We start from the raw sequence: 22,336 nt of genomic DNA on the forward strand, positions 1-22,336 counted from the left end.
GTATATTTAAATTAGGACCAAAGCGATATATGAACAAGCCAATTAATTATTACAAATGAATTAAGCGCTCCTAAAATTTTGATATTCCGTCTAGGGTTGGTTTTAGGGATAGCAAACCGCTTTTTTTCCTTCTTATTTGAAAATTTGAATTAAAATTCGATTTTTTTTAAAATAAATTTCAAGCCATATTTTTTTGTAATATGAAATGCAGAGCCATTTTGATAACCAATTATAATATTTAGTACTAAACATAATCTATCGTGTGCGGAAAGATGATCCTATGTTCCCCTCTCCTAAAAGCGGGAATAGTTTTTGATAAATGACATCATTATCAATCAATCTTCACTAATTTTTATAAGAATGATTAACAGTTTAATTCAATCTAGATAAAAAATAATGGCAAACTGTTATACTAAATTCTAAAACTAATTCAGTATGTAAATTCAAATAATTTCTGTATTGTATTGCCCAGAGTTATTAAGCGTCGATGAACATACAAAATTTGCTTCATTAATTTAGATTTGCTTTATTAATGTAGAAGATAACTCCCCCAAAAATAAACAGTGTCACTCTCTGTAATATTTGAAAGGTAATCGGATAGCAATGAAAAAAAATTATCGATATCAAAATAGCCATGTGTAAGCCTTAGTGGTAAGTCAATACGGGAGTGTGCGTGTGACACTTCTTCATGAATTTAAATTTATTTCCAAAAAAAAAACTCATTTTATATTTGAGTTGGAAAAACTGAAAGTTTTATTAAAAATAAGAAATATTACTTGCCAAAAAATGTCATATTTTTCTGTAAAATAAATAATACTAGGGCCGTAAATATTATAATTGCTAAAAAAATTTTTATATTAGAACAAAAAAAAATTAGATGTCAGTTGTAAATTAAAATAAAAAATTAACCCTCCACCCACCTTAAAGAAAAATCCTTGTGACGTCCCTGAACCCAGCCATAATAATATCCCTGTTTGACTAATAAATTGTTGATCGATTTCTTACCTCCTAAATAGTAATTAATCGGTATTGGCTTTAAGAAATTTATATCGCCTGAGTCCTAATTTAAATGTAAATATTCATCAATAAAACCTCGTGCATGGATTTTCCCAATTAAGAAATTTTAAATTCATGATTACCTATGTAGTAGATAAAGTTCATAAATTTACCAATATTGTTACTATTTTAAGATTCCAACTAACTCTCTTAATAGGAAAACCTTTGCATAATTATTGACTGTATATTATATAAACTAAAGCTATTGTATATTAGTCACCGAAACACGCGACTCCATTGACTCAACAGCAAATGACTACCATCCGAAACAGCAACCTTCTTCCTCCGAAGTGAATACAAGTGATTCCCACCATAGCGAAGTTGGTTCTGGCGGAGTAACATCAGAGATAGTTGTATCTCCTCTTGATTTAGTGGAATTCTCACACCATCCTCATTATAATCACCACCAATTCCATTACCGTCATAGACCTGTAGCTGCCTCTGCCTCTCTCCCAGGTATCGCTCATCATCCATTTACAAACATACCTTCAGTTGTCATTGATAATGAAGACAAGTCATCCAACGTAAGACCTTCAACTTCTTCCAGACCAGTACGAAGAACTGCTAGCTCTCCCGCCAAGGAATATGGTGGACTTTCAAATATGTCTAATATGAAAAATCTTCCCTGAAGATCAAAAGACCTTTAATTCTCAAAATGGTTGTTGACTACCTACATAGTTATATAAATATATTCAATGAATTATAATTATTTTGATCCCATTGTCTTCATAATCTGGGATACGACTTGATTATGTTCGAGATGTGGGATTCATAATTCATTCATACTTCATATCTGTTAAAAGAGAACCACATTGCATCTAATATTTTATACATAATTTAATATATATTGCTTTCTTTGAGTGTCAATATGGGTAGATATAAGAATTGATAAAACTAATTAATCACTGAGAAAATCAAGCATTTTTAAATACAAGTTTTGAATTTTTATTTTTAGAAAATAAATTTGGACTATAATGCAAATATATCACGCAGAACCTCAATTTTTTCTTTAGAGTGCAAACTGGTTTTAACATGAGCAGTGTTTAAAAGAAATACAAAATGCAGGGCCGTTTTTTACTGTCCAGGTGATATTTATGGTTTGGAAACATTGAATTTTACATTTTTTAACATAATTTTATATTTTGATGTTTTTTTATAAAAGACATAATTTTATTTTTTCCACATTACGTTTTTTGTATGAAAATGCATTTTTGCTATTTTTTTAGCAAAGACATATATCAAAAATTTCTTTGGGCAACTATTTTGTATAAAAATGTATGTTACGCTAAATTAAAAATATTTATAATATGTCGAGTCTCTATTTTTACATTCATGCGTATGATCTAAAATAAGTGACCACAATGCCTCGATACTATGCATGGCATTACCAGCATCAACAAGCATAAAAAATTCAATAAAAAAGTTATAATTTTCTAAACATCGACTTAGTTTCATCAATCCATATGTGATGAAATTAAAGTATATTATTAATCCGTTAAATTAAATTAAATTAATATTCAAACCAGCTAGATTATTCTATAAAAAACATCACACGTATAGTATTTTTTTGTTAAATAAAACCTAAATTTAGGTATTATTCTATTGTAAACTATCATAAATGCACATTCACACTCTCAGAAAAGCAATATCTATCAATTAAAGCCATTTATGTAGATGTTGATGTGGGAACCTTTAAAAAAAGACACATACATAAAGATTTTATTATTAAAGTATAAACAAATATGTTTCTGCTAACTTTTTAATAACATACTTAAGTATACACAATATTTATACCTATGTAAATGAAAGAGATACTTATAAATAACGTTGGTCAACAAATTTTGCTCTTGGATTGAGATGGTGTGTTCCTGATTGATTTAACCTTGCAAAACATGGAAATGAATTAATAATCCGAAAATTCTGTATTTGTCATCTACCGAGAGTAATATCTTATATACTATCGAAAAAAGTGGATATTTTAACATTACAAGGACCAAATTATTTCCTGGGAAATTAAAAAAAAAGTTTCTTTGTTCGTAATATTAATATGTGTCAAAACAAATAAATAATTAGGAGAAATTTATATAAACATATTCATTTACTTTTTATTGGAATTGAACATATGTGTAGCAATTTTTTGAATATGATAAAAACATTCCTTCCAAATGACACATATACGTACCAATTAATAGCTCTCGCCAAAAAGTTAAAGCTATTAGATATTATTATAATTTTTTCTTCTCCAATAATTTGTCCATTTACTCCACGTTTAGTTGTGAAGTAAGAATCACCTACGCTCTACCTCCATTCCTTGCACTCTAAACAATAAAGCAAGATGCTATGTAGCCCCGTTTTTTAAATGCTTGAGTGAGTGAAAAAATAAGGAATAGTACACTACTACTCCAGTAGTAAAACTTTCGTTCAACAAGTTAAGTCTCTTTATATTTATATTTCTAGGAAAGGGAACTTGTTTCAAAGGTCCTTTTAGGTTTAAAAGTTATTTAAAAATATTCTTCCAAGAAAAAAACCTTAACAAAACTTTTTAAACAAATTCTCCAACAAATCTTAAACAAATTTCTAAATATTATTTTTTAAATGTGTTCTTTCTTTTATATAGAATATATAATTTCTCATTCATCAAGAAACTATAGTTTTTTTAATTGTGATAGAAAATGAATAGTTATTTTTTTTTTTTTTCTTCAAGGAACTATATTTCATTTATGTATTTCAAGAAGAAAAAAAAATATTTGTCTTATTAATTCGTAAAATAAAGATTTAACAAAATAATTATTAAAAATAAGATTTTTGTAGAGCGCGAGGATAAAGCGGGAGCAAAGCTTCTACTAGAACTAAAATAAGATCATTGTTAACATGAGCTGCTTGTTATATATTGTGTTTAGAGGGGGGAGGGAGAAAATAATATTTTGGAGGCTACAAACCTAGAGATTTTTGGTTATAAAGGTCATTTTTATATTTACCAGCGCTTTAAAAACAATCAGAAACACACTATTTTAATCAAAGGCCAAAAATAAGTTGAAATTTTGTTGACTAGTTTCCTATTATATATTATTATAATAAGTATTTATCAAATTGATAAATATTTATTGGATTCATTTCGATTTCCGCCCTTTTGTTCCTCCCTTTTATCGTCCTTGATCCTTTACATATGTATACATCATCTCAACACCTCTCTACTCTTTCGTATCATAATAATAAGAATATTTCATTTTAACCTTAATCAAATAATTAATTATTATTCAATGGTCATTTTGTACGTCACATAACTTAAATTGAGATACATAGAGAGTCAACTTACATATTATATTATAGTCATGTAATACGTTTATATTTAATTCATATTGATTTAATATATACTATATAATATACACCTATTTAATATTATTGATAAAATTATGTACTTTCCAAAAATAAAAATGAAAAATTACAGAGTGTGAATCTACATACTTATATAATATATTAAAATATATAACTTGTTTTATAAAAAGAATAGTTCATTTGAAAATATATCTTATCGATTTGTAAAATAAAGATTGAAAGATTTCACGATGAAACGTAATTAACTCAAATTTGATAAGTGTTATTATTTATTGATAGTCGTACTACTCAGAAATTAAATTTTCAATCTGTAATTTTATTCGACCCTGAGTTAGATATAAAGATGCATTACGATAATGTTTTTCATAATTAGGGATATATCGTGAACAAAGGCAATAATAGGTAAAGTATAACTAATGCATCCGTCAAAAACTATAAGATATTTTTGAAAAAACTTAATTTTTAAAATGTTGGTTATAAAAAAAAAAGAGACATTTTTTGCCCCTTAATATTTTAATATTGATTTCTTTGCAATTTTTAAATGTAAATGAATTTTATAATAAATAAATAATGCCATTACTCCTTGAAAAAATAAATATCTATCATTAACTCGTAAAATAAAGATTGAACAAAATAACTATTAAGAATACGGTTTTTAGAGCGCGTGTAGAAGGCGGGAGCAAGACTTATACTACTACTAAATTCAGATCCTTGTTAACATGAGCTACTTCTTATATGATGTGTTTAAGTAGGGGGGGGGGGATGAAATGAATTACTGGTAGTGTTGTAAAAAATATAACATAGAAGAACACAATAGTTTTTGTAATTACAACCTGAACAGTATATTTTTTTATTTTCTAAAGCTGTTAGATATTTATAGGTCAAAAATTAAACTATAAAGTGTTTGTGCTCATAAAAAAAGGAAGATTTATTGAGGACTTATAAGAATTAGTCTCCTTTTTGGAATGGAAGTATATTTGAGGATTGACATCGGAGTAAGTTCTGCGTATTTTTTTACCGACAGGGAGGAGTTTTTGTCATTTTCTCTTCTTCTAAGTCATAGCTGTTTGTAACTAATCTAATAAAATGTTCTGGCAGATCAGCTGTTATATTCTGAAACATTTTTCAAATGGTCAAAGGTTAGCATTATAATTTTCAGTTTTTTATTTTTTCTTATCCCAGAGGATACTTTTTACAGCTCTTAGGATGTATCTCATAAAGTATACCGAAAATTCCGCGAATGACAATTCTACTAAACGAGAATTCTGAGCAAATTCAATTCATAATTTATTGATAAGGAAGAGCCGGGTACAGTTGTAAAAGATTTTTTCTTGTGGCTCAATTTCTGGAAGCGTATTTGACATGGACACGCTAATTTCACATAATACCTTAGTAGTTGTTGTAAATGTATATATCAAATGAATTTACTAGTTTCACTTTTAGATCTGTAAAAAATATTTACTTAGATGATAATTTTAGCATGTTCCAAAGCAGTCCTAATTATGCTTTCACTTTTGAGAAGGGAACTTCTAAATATAAAGTGCGTGTACTCACGAATGATGGAAATTAATACTGGCGACTTGTCATTTATTTATTAGACTGTACCGTAATCACAAAAGTTGGTAATTTCTGTATTGCATATTGCATGTATTGTATATATTTTATTGGTCATTTTTTCATATAAACAAGAAAATAACCATCAAATATTCCAAAAAAGTTCTTTTATAGACGCGTCTTGATTTGAAAATCTGTAAAATGTCGGGGAAAAAGGATATTTTGATGTTTCTATTATCTATTCAAATAGATTTACAGTATTTATATTATAACTTGCCTCACAGTAAGAATATTTTAGTTCCAAATATGATCTTTTGGTACATTTATTTTGGTATTTCTCTTCATTTTTACTAATCAAATCTCGTTTTTTGATACCAGGTATTTAATATATTATTATCAAATATACCTGCATTGTTCTTTTATACCAAATAAAACATCCTATCATACCAATTATAGTTTTGGACTACGAAAACTGTCTTATGTAACCTTTAAAGATCTACATATATATAATTAATGAGTAAAATGAACCTTATAAATAAGAAATCAAGGCGTTAGGAAATTAATACGGGAATCGAAAACAACGATATGTAAAAAGCAAGAGAAAAGTAAAAAAGTGAAGATGTTTGAATTCATATAAAATGTAAAAATGAAAATGGATTAATGTGCAGAGAAAGAGGAAGTTGGTAAAACACACAGGAATCCTATATTCATAAATGATTGTATTAAATGAATATTTCGGTCATAAAATAGTTCCTAAAATCGGATTCAACCCTAGCCCTAGCTCAACAAGCCATTAGATATGGCATTTCCGTACTAGATGTCGCTGTTATTGTTACAAATGCTTTAGTTGATCACAAAGATATTACAGTAGACCAAAAAAGTAAAATTACTGAGAAATTTAATAATATACCTATTGAAAAAATCAAAAGCTGAAATTAGATTCAAATAAGTCAATTGAATATATTTTTTTAATGGGCAATTGGACATATATTTTGCCATTATTATCAGACACAATGAAATTTATTATCCTTAGAAAGAAAAACAAGTACATGTAACTTTAATGTCCAAACAAGGAGGTTCCTACATTGTTCATATTGCTTCCAAAGGAAAAGATGCCAAATCTATTGCACTATATTTGAGAAGGGCCGATTGTGTTATGAACACAGGGCCTCATGGTGATATCAAGCAGCTTTTACATCAACTTTTGGGCTATAGACTTTTTTGAAAAGTGTGTGAACTTCATAAAAATGAATAACCACTATGTCACATAATAAATGAGCTCGATGATCCCAAAAATGCAGCAAACTCGTTTTCAGGTGTGCTTGATTATATGAATAATATGTATCATTTCATTATGAATTTATTTATTATAAATAGGAAAACTTGAGAAAATTATTTATGGTGAAGTTCACAACTTAGAATTTCATTATAACTTCAGGAAAATAAAAATAATTTTCTCCCTTAGTGAAATATCCCAAAGTGTCTCATGATCAATTTTATGGTTATCACAGGAATTGCATATAAATCTATCTTATGTAAATTAAATTCGCGATTGTTTACATTCAAGATAGTTCAGAACGACAAGTCGTTTCGTACCACTTCAAATATTTTAACCAGTCCATCACATACGTTACATCAAATAAAATTAGCATCTTGGTGCAATATGATCAAATTAAATTTAAAATATTAAATTTTTTGGAAAAAGTTTCAAAAATCCATCGCTATGTACAGAAAATTAGTTTTTTTTGGGGGGGGGAAATCAAAAAGGGTACAGCCCCTCAAGCAAACCCCTTTGCGTACTCCCCCGATGTCTATATTAATAAAGCAAAATGTGTTTTGATGTATGGATGCTGTAAAGTTATTTTTGAGCCAAAATAAATATAGAGTTGTATAAGCTCATATTAAGAGAAGAGTAATGTATATTTTATAGGATATTGAATGTCAATTTATATGAGGTTTAGTAACGATGGTGTATACGGTCAACGCTTCATATCAAAAAGGTAAACAAAAGTAAAAAACATACATATTTCGTTGTAAATATTGTCTAAGTTTTTTTTTGTTAATGACAACCCGAACAATGTTATTTATATTCTCAAGCTGTTATCATTATTCTCTCATTCTTGAGAAGAGAACCTCTAAGTATTGAGTAACTACGTGTGAGCTTGCTCTACAGAAACGTAGAGAACACTAAGTATTAGTTAGGGAGTTAACTCCTATCATAACAAACCAAATATTTATTTTTTAAGTAAAGTTTGTCCGAATGTCGACGCCAGATATTCCCTGCTAATGTAGGGTACTATCTCTAGTAACTAATAAGAGTATAAATATACTCACCGAGATACCCGATAGTTTCACATCTTTAACTTTATTGCTCCTTGTCTTTTGATAAAGTTTGAATTTTTAAATAGAGAGAAATAATTAACAATAAACAAAATATTTTCCAAATTACTTTCTAACATATTTACCAACGATACTGATATTTTTAGGATTGCTATCTAAAAGTATTTCCATCCTTGATCTAGTTTAATTTTTATATAAATTACACAGGGCACTGGAACATAACTACTTTTTAATTATATATTTTTTTTTACATTTGTGCAATATGTCCGAATCGGGTAATTAGAACCGCGTTTATTCCAGAAAACCCAACATTTTTAAGACTTTTGCAAAGTTGAAAATTACTAATTGTATAATCAACTAATCACACATAATTTTTAAATAGATATATTGCTAATTTTGCATTTTTTGTTCAAAAAAACTGTCCCTCTAAAACCAACATATACCAAATACCGAAGTTCCGTTAATTATGTTTATAGAAAATAAGGACGTGTACTATCATCATACAAATATACAACTTTTCTGTCGGAGAAAACTTTTTTTATTACCTTTTGGAAAACTAAAGTTATTTTGTTCCATCCTGTACATACAAAATTTTGACTTTTTACTACGAAAAAAAATGTTTTAAAAAAGAGTTAATTCGATACCTTTGTTAACTCATCCTATCCTATTTTTTTTAGAACATGCGAAATAAATAAAATAATAACGCCAACGTAAATATCTATAAGGATTGAAAACCAAATATATCCAAGGTCCCTGAAAAAGTGAAGGCTAAGACTTGCAATTTGACCGGGATTCGAAAATCAGTTCCAGTTTTTTTACAGGAAATAAATTACTTTTTCAAGTATTTCTTATTATCTAATGGCTTGAACTGGACATAATAAAAATATTCAAGTAGTTGTCCTTGCAATAGAAGGACTTATTCCCACCTCTCTGTATTCGCCCCCTTATTCATGGAAATATTATAGTGCAAATTAATATTTAACCAAATTACTATTATTTTATTACTTCCACCACCAAAGTTTTCACCTAGTTTTGTTTGTTTCTTTGTAAGCAGGATTTTTAAGGTTACTTACAGATTTTGGTATAACTGAAAAATTATATCTGTTAATAGTACAAGGGCATGACATTTTCAGAAGTCAGGGTCAAAGGTAAAGGTCACACAAAATGTTATAAATAGAAAATCGTCCATAAGTTTTTAGCAAAGTGTGATACAGAACTTAAATTAAAGTTAGGAAGGCATAGGTCCCAAAAGTGTTAAACACGCTTAATCGACCGTAGTTAAGGCAAATTATGTATTTTAGGCGGAGGTTTGCACACTACTTTCTTTTGCTTTTCATAACATTTCACATTTATTTTATACAACCCTTAATTTGAACATAAAGAAAGGAGTTGTCTGACAATACAAGTTGTTTATCCTTTACATTGTACATATATTGAAAAACACACATAATGGAAAATTGATCATTCTCATATATATCAAAATAATATATATATTTTTTTTAAATAATGATTTTCGTTTTTTAATATACACATATTTATACTCCATATCTACATCATATATAAGTTTATTATTTATGAGGATAAAATTATATACCATGGTAAAAATGTAATTGTGATTAAATTTTAGGTAGGGATTGAGTTCTATGTAATATTTATGAAATTACCTATAATATATGATAATTATTATTAATCAACTTGAAGATTAAATACACATGAATACGTGTAGTTAAGTTACTCACTATTAAAATGGAAAATGAGTTCTAGCCACTTACAATAACATGGAAAGTCTGTATTTCAAATTATATATGTAATGTTGTACAAGTTGCAAACAAAAAATGTGAAGATTCATTAGAAAGGAAGAATTTAGATTACTTGTGATGAGGATATTGCAATAAATGAATAATTCATATTTGTACATTAATGACTATTTTATTCAAAATAACGTATTAACAAATTATTAGTAAACGGTGCTCAAAATTGAGGAGCGAGAGCGGTAGGTGGTCATGATTTTAAATTCGAATGCGAACTAAGAATACGCGGAACCCTAAAGAAAGAAAGCAAATTCAATCAAGTAATTATTTAATTATAAGTGACGATCATAAATTGAGTGGAAAAATTATACGAAATTGAAATTACGAATTAAAAACGAATTGGAAATAGAAAACGAAACATTAAAAGATCGAATCGGAAGAATGGAGCAAAATATTCAACAAATGTCGAACGTCCACAGGAAGATTCAACAATGATATTAGTTAAAATGCTTATGGAAGAACAGAAATGAACCCAGGACGACACCATCAGAAGGAAGGAAGAAAATCTTCAATTTATGGAAAAAATGATGAGTAATCATAATGGCCATGGTAAAAATCAAGAGATACAACGATCTTCAACTAGTAATAAAGAAGTCAAAATTCACATAAATCACCCACCTCAATTAGATGATAGTATAGAATATCCGGATTTTATTCATTGAAAGGCATTATGGAATAATTATGTGATGTTAATGGGTATGATTGACCAAGATATTAAAAAGAAAGGAGTGATTAAATCATTTTACAGTCCAGATATGCTTAATAAAATAGAACATGCAATGTCTATTGAAATAGAAGACGACGGTAAGATGGTGAAAGATATTATGGAACAGATAGAAGTTTACCTACGAAATCGACAAATATTGCTTTGGAATGAGTCAAACTAGTGGAAAAAAAAACAAGGGGAGAATGAAAATTTTGATTCATTTTATACGTCACTTTGTTGTCAAGCCAAATATGCAGGACTGAGAGAAATGACATTGGAAGATTGGATGTCTACACTGATTATACTTTGAGTCAAGTGCAAAGAAACTATGAACTACTTATATCAAAATCACCTATAATGTTTTTGTCAGAATTGATATCAATTTGTCGTAGTGAAGAGGAAGGCAAAATTCAAGAAGAAGCGCTGTCGAGAAAATCATCGTATCCAATATCAAGTATCGAGAAGAAAAACTCAAAAGGAGAGGAAGTTCAAGTGAAGAAGTGCTCATATTGTGGTTACAATTTCCATCGAAAAGGTGAAAAATGCTCAGGATATGGTAAAAGGTGCAATAATTGTCAGAGAAGAGGACATTATAGAAGGGTATGCAAATTCAAGAGAAACATAATTCGAACTAGTGTTGAGAAAATAAAAGATAAGAGAATTATATCTCTCGATGTTAGTTGTGAGGAAAATTTTATTGGGAAAATCAAAGCAATCCCTGATACAGGAGCTTAAGTTTCAATTATAAAATCAAGGGAGTATAAGGAAATTGGATTTATGAAAGAAAATGGTAAAATACAATGTAAGGAAGATTACCAAATAATTTTGGTGTTGAAGGATCAAAATTGAGGATCATTGGGAAAATATTTCATACATTTACACTAAATACAGTAATAGTATGTGAACGTGTTCCCGAGTTATACTTATCACGAAGAGTATGTAGAGAACTTCAATTAATTCCAAAAAAATTTCCCCATATACAAATTCAAGTGGCATCATTGAGAAGATGTAATAAGCGATATGTTGAAGATACTAAACTTGCATTGATGGGCGAGTTAAAAAATGATTTTATGTGATTAATACAGCAAGAAAAATTACATATGCGTATAGAGAAGTCAAAACAAAAATTGATAACATGGAGAAAATGGGAATTATAAGCAAAGTTGGCAATAAGGCTGTAGAGTGGTGTCATCCTTTAGTGGTTGTTCCAAAATCAAACGGGAATGTACAATTGTTTGTTGATCTGAAGAAATTGAATGATCAAGTAGCTAGACCAATTCATCCTGTAATAACACAAAGAGATATTGTGTCAAGTGTACCAGGGATATCTGAATTTTTTACCGTTGTGGATGCATAACAGGGATATTGGCAAATGGAGTTAGACAAGAAATATGGAATTAACATATCTTATGCCACCTTGGAGAAAATATATTTTCAATAGAGCTCCAATGGGATTTATTACAACAGGGGATGCTTTTTGCCAATGGGGGGATGAAGCTTTAGAAGGTTTGACTGATAAGTACGAAGTGGTTGACGATATTTTGACAGTGTCAAACAGTTTTGTCGATCATGTGCATAAAGTCCGAAGAATTTTAGAAAGATGTCGTTAGAAGAAAATTACATTAAATCAAACAAAGTTTTCATTTGCACAACCTAGGGTAAAGTTTTGTGGATATTTTATATCTCAAAAGAGAATTGAAGATGGTCCTGATAAATTGAGTACAATGAAAAAGTTTAAAGAACCATCATCAAGGAAAAATTTCAGAAGTTTTATGGGTTTAGTAAACCAATTAAGTCAATTTTCTTCGAATATTAGTAAATTGGTTAGTCCTTTGAGGAAATTGTTATCTTCTAAAGTTGAATTAATTTGGACAAGAAATCATGGAATGGCTATGGAAAAGATAAAAGAAACATTAATATCTCCACCTTTGACTCCGTTCAATCCAAAGTTGGAAACGAGAATAGAAACTGATGCTTCAAAAGTTAATGGTTTAGGATTTGTATTAAGACACAAAAATAAAGAAGGATGGAAATTTGTACAATGTGTACAAGATTTTTTGTCGAACGCAGAAGCTCGTTAAGCTATGATTGAACTAGAATGTTTAGGTGTGTTTTGAGCAATCAAAAAATGTCATTTGTTCTTGGTAGAATTACCAACATTCGGTGTTATTACGGATCACAAGCCGTTGGTTTCTATTCTTAAAAATTATACAATAGATATGCTTGAAAATGTTAGACTGATTAGATATAAAATGAAGTTAGCTTTGTATCAGTTTAAGACAGAATGGAGGAAAGGGAAGAACCATGAAATTGCAGATGCGTTATGAAGAGCACCCGTATCATTCCCAGAAGAAGATGATGAATTAGATCAAGAAATATGTCATTAAAGAGATAAGATAATCCGATTAGCAGTGATAAAGATTTCCGATTTTGAAGAAGATGACAGATTAGTGGATCCGATGATTGAAGAAATTCGTAAAGAAGCATGTCGAGACCGAGAATATATTGATTTAATTAATGCAATTGAAACAGGTGTGATAAAAGACACAATCGAATCATTTGTGAAAATATTACATGAATAGAGCATAGAAGATGGTCTTATTCTTTATAAGGATAGACTGGTAATTACAAGAAGAAAACGGTGTGACGTTCGTCAGAGGTTATTATATCGTGCACATCAAGGAATCGAGAGAACAAAGAGAAGAGCGACGCAGTCGGTATATTGGCCTGGAATGAATAAAGATATTGAAAGAATAGTACAATCATATAAAAAATGTATTGAGACGTTACCAAGTATTGGAGGGGAGACAATGATGAGAGATCCAATTCCGATGAGACCTTTCGAAAATCCGTCAGCAGATCTGTTTGAGTATCAAAGGAAACATTATTTGGTGTATAGAGACAGATTATCTGGATACCCTTACGTCGAGGAATTTAGAAGAGTACAGACTTCAGGAGAAGTTATAGTAGTGCTGAGGAAAATATTTTCAGAAACAGGTGTTTATGTCAAATGAAAGACTGATCAAGGACCTCAATTCAATTCTAAAGCCTTTCAAGAATTCTTAACTATGTGGGGAGTAACATGGGGACCATCATCGCCTCATTATCCACAAAGTAATGGCCACGAAGAGTCTTGAAGGCAATGAAAACGCTTCTTGATAAGGTTGGAGGGAGATTCAAGTCCGACGAGTTTATCTATTGAATCCTAGAATTCAGAAATACGCCGCGAGCGGACGGAAAGTCAGCTAATGATATTTTATAAGGTCATCAAGTAAGATCATGCATACCTATACATTGGATATGATACGTTCCGAAGTCACAACACAGGGAAGAGGAATATAGAACTAATTTAAAACTTGTGCGTAGAAGGGAGAAGGAGGAGATTAGTTCTAATAAGAATGAAAAGATTTACCGGAAATTAGTGTTGGAGAGAGTCTGATCGTTCAAAATTACAGGAATAAACGATGGTCAGATCATGGAAGATTTATTGCTAAAGGAAATAATCGAAAATATCTAGTCAAATTGGATTCAGGACAAAGGTTATGGAGAAATAGACGTTTCCTAAGAATTAAAAAGGGGAAAATAGAATGTGGGAGTGAAGATAGAAATGAAAATGGGCTTGGAGTAAGAAGATCTGAGAGAATTCGAAAGAGGTTCTAATTGAGGAAGGAGATTGGGTGATATTGGATATGTATCGAGCTAGTTTATGTAAGATGTATTATGTTCATGTAAATATAAAGTATTTTGAGTGATGTACATATGTATTATTCTAGAATAAAGTTAGTTGTATAATAAGAGCTCTTGGGGTCAATTCATTGTAGGTGATCGGAACATATTACCTCGTAGATACTTGCAACTAGTTTCATGAAACGTCTTGACAGCTAAACTGCTCTCCTTTAAAACATTCTTCAAATTACCAGAGTGACCATGTTAATTTACACTGTCTATTTTTTTAGACATACAGGTGGATGGTATTACTTTAATCTCTAGACAAGATCGTTTTTTACTTATATTAGTAAACAAAGCCTCAGAGAGTCTTGCAGCCAAATAATACAGTTCCCTGAATTATAATTGATAATATAATTTAATATAAAATATAGATGTATGATACTAACACAGAGGGCGCGGGGAAAAAATTTCTCAGCATGGACTATATATTAAAATAACAAGCTACTGAATTTCACAATACATTGTGGAGAATATATATATTTTTTTGTGCATGCCCGATTGATAAGTATTATGTTGCAAAATATAAAGCTCAATTTTCAACAGTTATAACATTGTTCGTAAAAAATTGACAAATGCGTCATTTAAATCGATCAAAATGAAGTGATATTATCCATGAGTAGCACTGTTGTTTTGTTAAGGAGTTATAAGTGTTTTTCTAGTAAAAGCAAAAATTCCATAATTTTAGGAGGGCTACATCCCCTTCAGCCCAACCCTGTGGATGCTCCTGACGGAGTAGAATCAAATATCGACATTAAAGTAATTCCTGCTATGTCCTTATAGCTATATGTCCAGATTTGTGTTTGTTTTCTCCCTCTCATAGCCGTTTGCAACTAATCTAATGAAATGCCATAACAGCCGAGCTTCTTTTACAGTAAATATTCTTCAAATTGTCAGGGCTTCCATTTTGTTTTTCTGTTTCTTTTCTTTTTTTTACATGATGAGAGGTCATACATACTATTTACAACTACATAAGTGTTGTCATGATATAAATTTTAATTACAGTTCCTTTTGGAATTTTTGATACTTTTTTGATAAAAGATTTTTTTTTTTTTTCAATTTCGTTTAGAGCAAATCACTTCAATTTGCAATGACGTCCACAGGACATTTTTTAAGATAAGAGAAAGTTCAATTGTTTAAGAACTATTTATATAATAAATAATTTTCATTCTTGCTGATTTTATAATGGGCAATATCGATTGGGGTAAGGGATTATTGTCTCAGAAATTTTAGGGAGTACTCTTAATCTGTCCCTAGGACGCTCGGACTTTAAATTTGACTTCAAAATATCTTTTGTTTATAAAGCCAAACAAGATATCTAAGATATTTATTGATAAAATTTTACATATATTGCAAAAATTATGATTGTTTTATTTTAATGCAGTATTACATGTTTACTAAGTTATATAATCTATTCTATTATATAACAGAATATTTAAAATAAAATTACTCTCAATTATGTCATTAAAGATCAATTTTACCTTCTGTAAGGACTAAGCTGGACCACGGGGTTTGTTCTTAAATAACGGCCGACACTATACTAGTTGGTTCTAGTACCAATTTAGTATAGTTTTGTTTTTAACGCGTTACTACTTATACTTTTATGTTCTACTTCACAACTTTGGTTATTTTTGCCTTGACAATAAATTAATATAATATAGCAATACACACCTAGTAAAATAATTAAGCTTTAATTTACAACAATACTTAAAAAATGAAAGTGATGCCAAACTTGGGGTGGTGAGATGGGGGGTAATTACATATGTTATATAATGATGCTTAATTATACTCGTAGTTTCTATAGAGTCAAATATTTGTATAGTAAAGCAGAAATCGTTTTGTTTGAATACAAAATACATATATCAATCAGAAACTATTTTGAAAAAATAAATATTTCAACTCACCGAGAGATTAATCACATAAAAAGCGTCCACAATCGTTCATTTTTTGCTCATACTGTTCCCATGAGTGAGGGAATTATAAATAATGTGCTATAGCAATTCATCAGTTTAGAATCATGAAAAGTTACAATTTTTCTTGTAAGTTTCTTAGAAATTTAAATTTTATTTCGATTTTCCCGTATATTTTTGATATATTAAAGGTGAAATATATTCTAATTTAAGTCGATATTTATTAATAAAAACTACCCTACTACCTATTTGAATATTTCTTATTAATATAAAGTCAAACCCGTATTAGCAATAGTCTGATAATACTTTCATCACTATCTTACGTGTCCCTTATATTCCCACTTTTGTCAGAAGCTTATCTTTGTACTAGGTAAATCAGGGTAAAAGTGTTTAATTAACATTTAGCGAAAAACAAAAATTTCATACAAAAATATTTGTTGCTATAAAAATGACATTAACCAAATTGAAATATAAAATATACATAATTTAATTCTAATTAAATCAAGGAATTGTGACAACATCCTTGATTATTGTGTTTATCATCTCTATATTTTTTAATCTCCGAGGCATGTAACTACAAAAAGGCATTAATAATAATATAAATGTTATGAAAAAATGTTTTTTCTAAAATATAAAAACAATTGTAACACATTATGTAAAAAGTCATTAAAATCTTTTTTAAATGTAATCTCAAACTGGTCAGCCCCAAAGAAAAATCCTTGTCGTGCCACTGTCCCCTCTTATAATTTGGAGTGATTCTTTGATATAGGTCTGGTTATGGGGTTAAGAAGAAAATGGTTCTTTCAATTTCCGTGTTCTGGGACCACTACTTAGAAAACCACAATAAGAAAGTTACTAATATCTGAACAAATTAATTTTTTCCTGGAATTTTTATCTTACAGACAAGAAATATGGTAAATTACAGAATCTCTTCATTTTGAAAAGGAGAATACTTGAGATTCGAGGATGATAATAAGTAACCTGTACAGTTTTTGGAAAAATTTATTGTCCATACCCAAATACGTTGTGTCGTGTACGAGCCCTTTGGATGTTGAAACTTACATGCTACTACATAGTTTTGCTCATAAGATGAAAATGTAAGATCTAAAGTTTATTTCAAGCAATGATAAGAATTGAAAGGTGAAGAAACTTCTTGTAGAATAATTAGCTCAGATGAAACATCTTATAAACATTATTTTCATGGTTCTATGAACAATTTACAGATTGTTAAAAAATAACAAATACATTTGATTATGATAAATTGAAGATTAATTATTCAAGAGCAAGTTGTTCTAATCGTTTTGCTCTTTCTATACATTTAATAAAATTGCCCTAGTATTATGTTACAAAATGTTATTTGTTGGTTTTTGTGGGGAACACCTCCAGTCAGAGCTGTAGTACTCAAGTCTGTTTACAGGGACTTGTACTCATTTCAGACTCTGATCTATGAGGATTTGGAACCATATAGACTCAGACTTAACTTGGAACTATGTGAACTCTGAATTGCAGTCATTTGTCCCATGAGCCCAAAGTTGTTAGTCCGTCACTTTCATTTTATCAGACAAATTTTGTTAGAAATTTACAATTGCTTAGAGTCCAGTAATATTCTCATGCATATTATCTACAAAGTTCAACTCAACTATTCAAACAAAAAACTTTGTATATACTACGTGTCCTCTTTTTTATATTATTCAGGGTGGCCTGCAAGGACTAATTAATGACATATCGATGGTTTTTTTTTTTTAAACATAGTTGCAATTAAGATTAAATATAAAATGAAAAATAAATATTGGTATTTAATATTTTATCTACTCAGAGCTGCAGTATCCCAGTCTGAATTTGAACAAAGAAACCAGGTAAATTCAAATTCAATTTTTTCTAAATATCTAAAAATAATTCTTAATCGCAGCAACATTTACTGGAATATATAAATCCTTATTCACGAATTATAATAAAATTTTGATATATTATTTATTAAGTATTTCTTCACCCAAAAGTCATTTTTTCAAATTTTCTACACACAAAACTAGATACTCAACAATGATAGCTATCACCACGTTCTCAACAAAAGTTTTTTTTAGTATCTTTACATAGTATGAACTAAAATGGGTGCTTTAAATATGTGAAAGAAATACAAATTTCTTACTTATGTCCTCCCAGTGTTACAGTCTATAAAACATACTAAAAAAAATTTTTTTTTTTTTTAAATTACTAATCTAACTCTTGATAGGTTGTATCTAAAAAAATTATTCTTTTTATAAATATGAGTAAGAAAAGTCTGTCAGTTCCTGTTTTTTCGGGAAAAAATTCTCTATTCCCAACCAAAAGATCAAAAACTTTGATTTTCCAATAACCAAAGAATGTAGTCTTTGGATATGAACATGAATTCTAATTTCAAAAAATCAAAATAATAGGTTTGGAAAAAAGTAATTCACAGTAGAGGGCAGAATTGTGCAAACTGAATTGAAAGAATATCGGCCCCGTATACATTGTAAAATGTGTCTAATTTCTTCCTCTGAGATCTCCATACTCGACCACGATAATACAATAATGAACCCTCCGAATCCAAATACTTTCCGAAAAATCTTTGTGGTATACACTCACAATTTACAACGCCTTCTCGAATGATCTGATGTGACCAAAAAAACAAATATACTTAGTTTAAAAAAAAGGGGGGAATACGAAATTACTTTTTCCCCAACCTAATATTTATGACATCGTATTAACCAATTGGGAGTTATAGGACGTATGAATTTCAATCTCGGACATATTTTCAGTAAACGTTACCTTATTATTAAAGTTGTAAACAATATGAAGTGTAGGAATGTTTACAAAAGACACCGAAAATTTGAAGAATGTATAGAAGAGCAGCTAAACTGTCAGGACATTAATTAGTTATGAGATGAAGGACATAAAACAAATCCTACTCTATATCTTGCAAAGATACAGAATAGGAGTTACTAATACGATGTTGATCCTCAATTAACTTATAATTCCGCACAAACACTCCAAGAAACTTTTTGTCTTTAATGAGCACGCGCCTTTATACTTAGATATTCCCTCCTCATGAATGGAATAATAATAATAATAAACAGGTTTGTAATCGAAAGAATTTTCAATACGAAAATAATCAATCGAAAATCAACATGGTAATTCTGACAATTTGAAGACTGTTTTGGAGGAGAACAGCTTAGGTGTCATTACATTTCATTAGAAAGTCCCAATTGAATCTAGGTGGCAATTAATTTATTATAATTTTCAATTCTGCTCTGAGGACAACAACGACTTATAACTTATTATTACACTTTAAATCTAATGGTATCTCCTCAAGAATTAAAGAATAAGCTTTAAAAAATATAAAACTCTGCTCCGGTTCCTTACAACAAACAAAACTGGCACGATAAAAAATGCTTAGGATTGACAGCCCTTATTATAACAGCTGGATAAAATAAACAACCCTGCTGAGATTGCAACTACAAAAAGTATTGCGCTCGTATAAGGGCATACTTTTCACAACTCTACTATTTATTTACATTAATTGTACTACTCATACATAAATGTAATCTTCTTCTCATTCAATTGATAAGAGACATGAATCGAAAATATGAATTGATGAATGGATCTGAAAACATAAAACAAAATTAATAAATAAATATGATATTAATAAACGTGATAGGGATAAACATAAGCCCATGAATATGCATATAAAAGATAAAGAAAGCGACAGAAAGGGTCTCTATATAAATGGAAAATATTTAATATGATGAACCATTCTTAGGTTTATGTTCAGTAAGGAAAGATGAATATAATTTATACCATTCATAAATTTACTATCATATCTGCACATTCATAGCATTAGATATGAATTATATTTATAAATAATAGAATTTTAAATTGTCAGCATTTTTGATATATGTAAAACAAAACCGCAAATAATTAAAAGAACTGAGTTATAAATTTCCTATTCTCCTTGACAAAAGCGAGGGACTCCATAATTACATTTTCCCATTTTTGCGGAAGGTCGAGAAGACAATATATTTTGGACAAATATTCTTTCCATTATATTCTAAGGGAGTCTGAAGTAACATCTTTAAGTGTCAAGGTATAGGGGATTTATGAAACTTAGTTACTTTTAGCAGAGGGTAATAATATTTTCCAGACTTAACCCTTGACTCTTGTACTGTAAACATATTATGGATTGTTAAAATTTCTTTGGAAAGAGCCTCAATCTGGAGACTAATTGGGCTCTTAAAAGGTCCAAAGAACGCCTTCTTTTTTGAAAACTGAGGAATAATGCCCACAGTAGAAGCTGAGTCATACGTCGTAGAAGCTTTCCACAAAATTCTTTGGGAGACAGCCCAGGAAGGAGATATGTCAAACAGAAGAGAATCAGATAAATCTGTTCCCATCATAATGCATTAAAAAATTTTACTATTAGATATGACAGAACGTCATTCTTTTTCCACATTAAAGGATAAATCAGTTATCTCGACACGTGTCGGAAAGTTCAATCTTCTTCATTCAGCTATCCTAAGGTTTATAAACCTTTCTTAATAGTTTTTGTTTGAAACAGACTCTCCATGTATTTTCCATTCAATTCCAAGCACCTTAATTTTATCCTTAACCGAGCACCCCTGAATTTCATAATCCTTCTCTGGAGTCCACTCCCCCAATGGGAGGATTGTTGTTTTCTTTTAATTTAATTCCAAACCGGAGAATTTCTTTTATTTTGCGAAGAACAAAAGTAAAATTTCAATCCTCTTCTTCAACTTCGATTCCGAATTCCCTTCCACATGAATAGTTATATCATCGACATATATGTCTAAAAGATGTTTTTTCTTTCCAAAATTAACTCCAAATCCAGAGTACTTGCCCCTAATATCCTGATCAAATTCCTCAATTGCAGCAATAAAAAGAAGGGGAGCCATGGGCATCCCTGTCTGCAGCTCCTATTAAGAAGAATTGGAGCACTTTCAAGATCATTCAAGGTGATTGTAGAGGTCCCATTTAATAGCAGTGCCCTCACTGGGTTAAAGAAACGAATGGGCAGTAATTGTTTGACAGAATAAAGGATTTGTCGATGATTTTTTGCTATATTAGTTAAAATTAGGGATGTACTGATGCCAAATTTTCAGCTGATTCCAAATTCGATACCATCATTATCGACAATTCCAATACCGATTCTTTATTTATAGTAATATATTTAAAAAACAAATAACAAAATGGTTTACTTTTTTTAATGTTTAACTTTTTTTTAATTACGGATAGGAAAAAATAACTAAATTTATCAATAACAATTAGTTCTTAATAAATTTAAATTTTAAAAACTTATTTGGTCAGTTGTTCCTTTATTCAATGGGTATTCTATTCTGGATATAATCCGAGGCAAGGTTAAAAAGCCAGTCTTCTTTAGGTATCTTAACACTCCAAAGAAATTAGAGAAAGAAGCCCTGTAAAAAAATATTTTCACCTTTCATGATCTAAAGGCGCAAACCCCCTTTTGTGATGATCGTTTTTAATTCCCTTGAAAAAGACCGAGAACAGATTTGGATTGTTCTTATGCCCTAGCATCTTAAGATGACTTTTATTGAACCAACAGATGAAGCTCAATCAATTTGTGATTACTAGTTAAATTTATTAGGACTTCGAGAAAATTGGAGAAAAAGAATTTTATCTTGCCTTTTGTAAATTTGGATGGTAGGGAATTTATCGTACAATTTCAGATCTCCACCAATTTTATAAACCATACAAAGATTATGGGAAATTTTTTAGCAATATACTGCATGCCTTTGTAGATTGCTGGGCTGTCAAAATTCTGCAAAGATTCGTCGCCATCAACATCAAGGATATCGATAATGGACCATTGAATTGTATAAAAGCTTCTATACTCTTCGGAT

At 29.7% G+C, this 22,336-nt stretch overlaps 1 protein-coding gene and 1 long non-coding RNA gene across 52 annotated transcripts in view; one reads left to right on the forward strand and one right to left on the reverse strand.

Annotated features, from left to right (window-relative positions):
• The window catches only part of LOC121114935 (KCNQ potassium channel), a 579,520-nt gene extending 575,019 nt beyond the window's left edge, over positions 1-4,501 (forward strand). For 39 of the 50 annotated variants that reach the window (XM_071887327.1, XM_071887355.1, XM_071887346.1 and 36 more), the window contains one exon: positions 1,273-3,278. In XM_071887327.1, coding sequence (XP_071743428.1) covers positions 1,273-1,685 — 413 coding nt within the window. In that variant the 3' untranslated portion in view covers positions 1,686-3,278. Of the gene's footprint in view, positions 1-1,213 lie in introns of all 50 variants that reach the window. The other 11 variants (XM_071887354.1, XM_071887328.1, XM_071887329.1 and 8 more) reach the window with 2 other exon arrangements.
• A 5,701-nt stretch (positions 4,502-10,202) lies between these two features.
• Positions 10,203-14,231, reverse strand: LOC121114936 (uncharacterized). Of its 2 annotated transcripts, none has more exons than XR_005863376.2 (5): positions 14,091-14,231; positions 13,728-14,008; positions 13,594-13,664; positions 13,433-13,530; positions 10,203-10,330 (listed from the first exon to the last, which is right to left on the reverse strand). It is a non-coding gene; the product is annotated as an uncharacterized lncRNA (long non-coding RNA). The 2 variants fall into 2 exon arrangements; XR_005863375.2 differs by lacking the exon at positions 10,203-10,330 and adding an exon at positions 11,480-12,086 and having other exon boundaries at positions 12,145-13,530.
• Between the last annotated feature and the right edge of the window lie 8,105 nt (positions 14,232-22,336).

This window comes from Lepeophtheirus salmonis, chromosome 3, assembly GCF_016086655.4.
Source record: "Lepeophtheirus salmonis chromosome 3, UVic_Lsal_1.4, whole genome shotgun sequence".
Classification (NCBI taxonomy): Eukaryota; Metazoa; Arthropoda; class Copepoda; order Siphonostomatoida; family Caligidae; genus Lepeophtheirus; species Lepeophtheirus salmonis.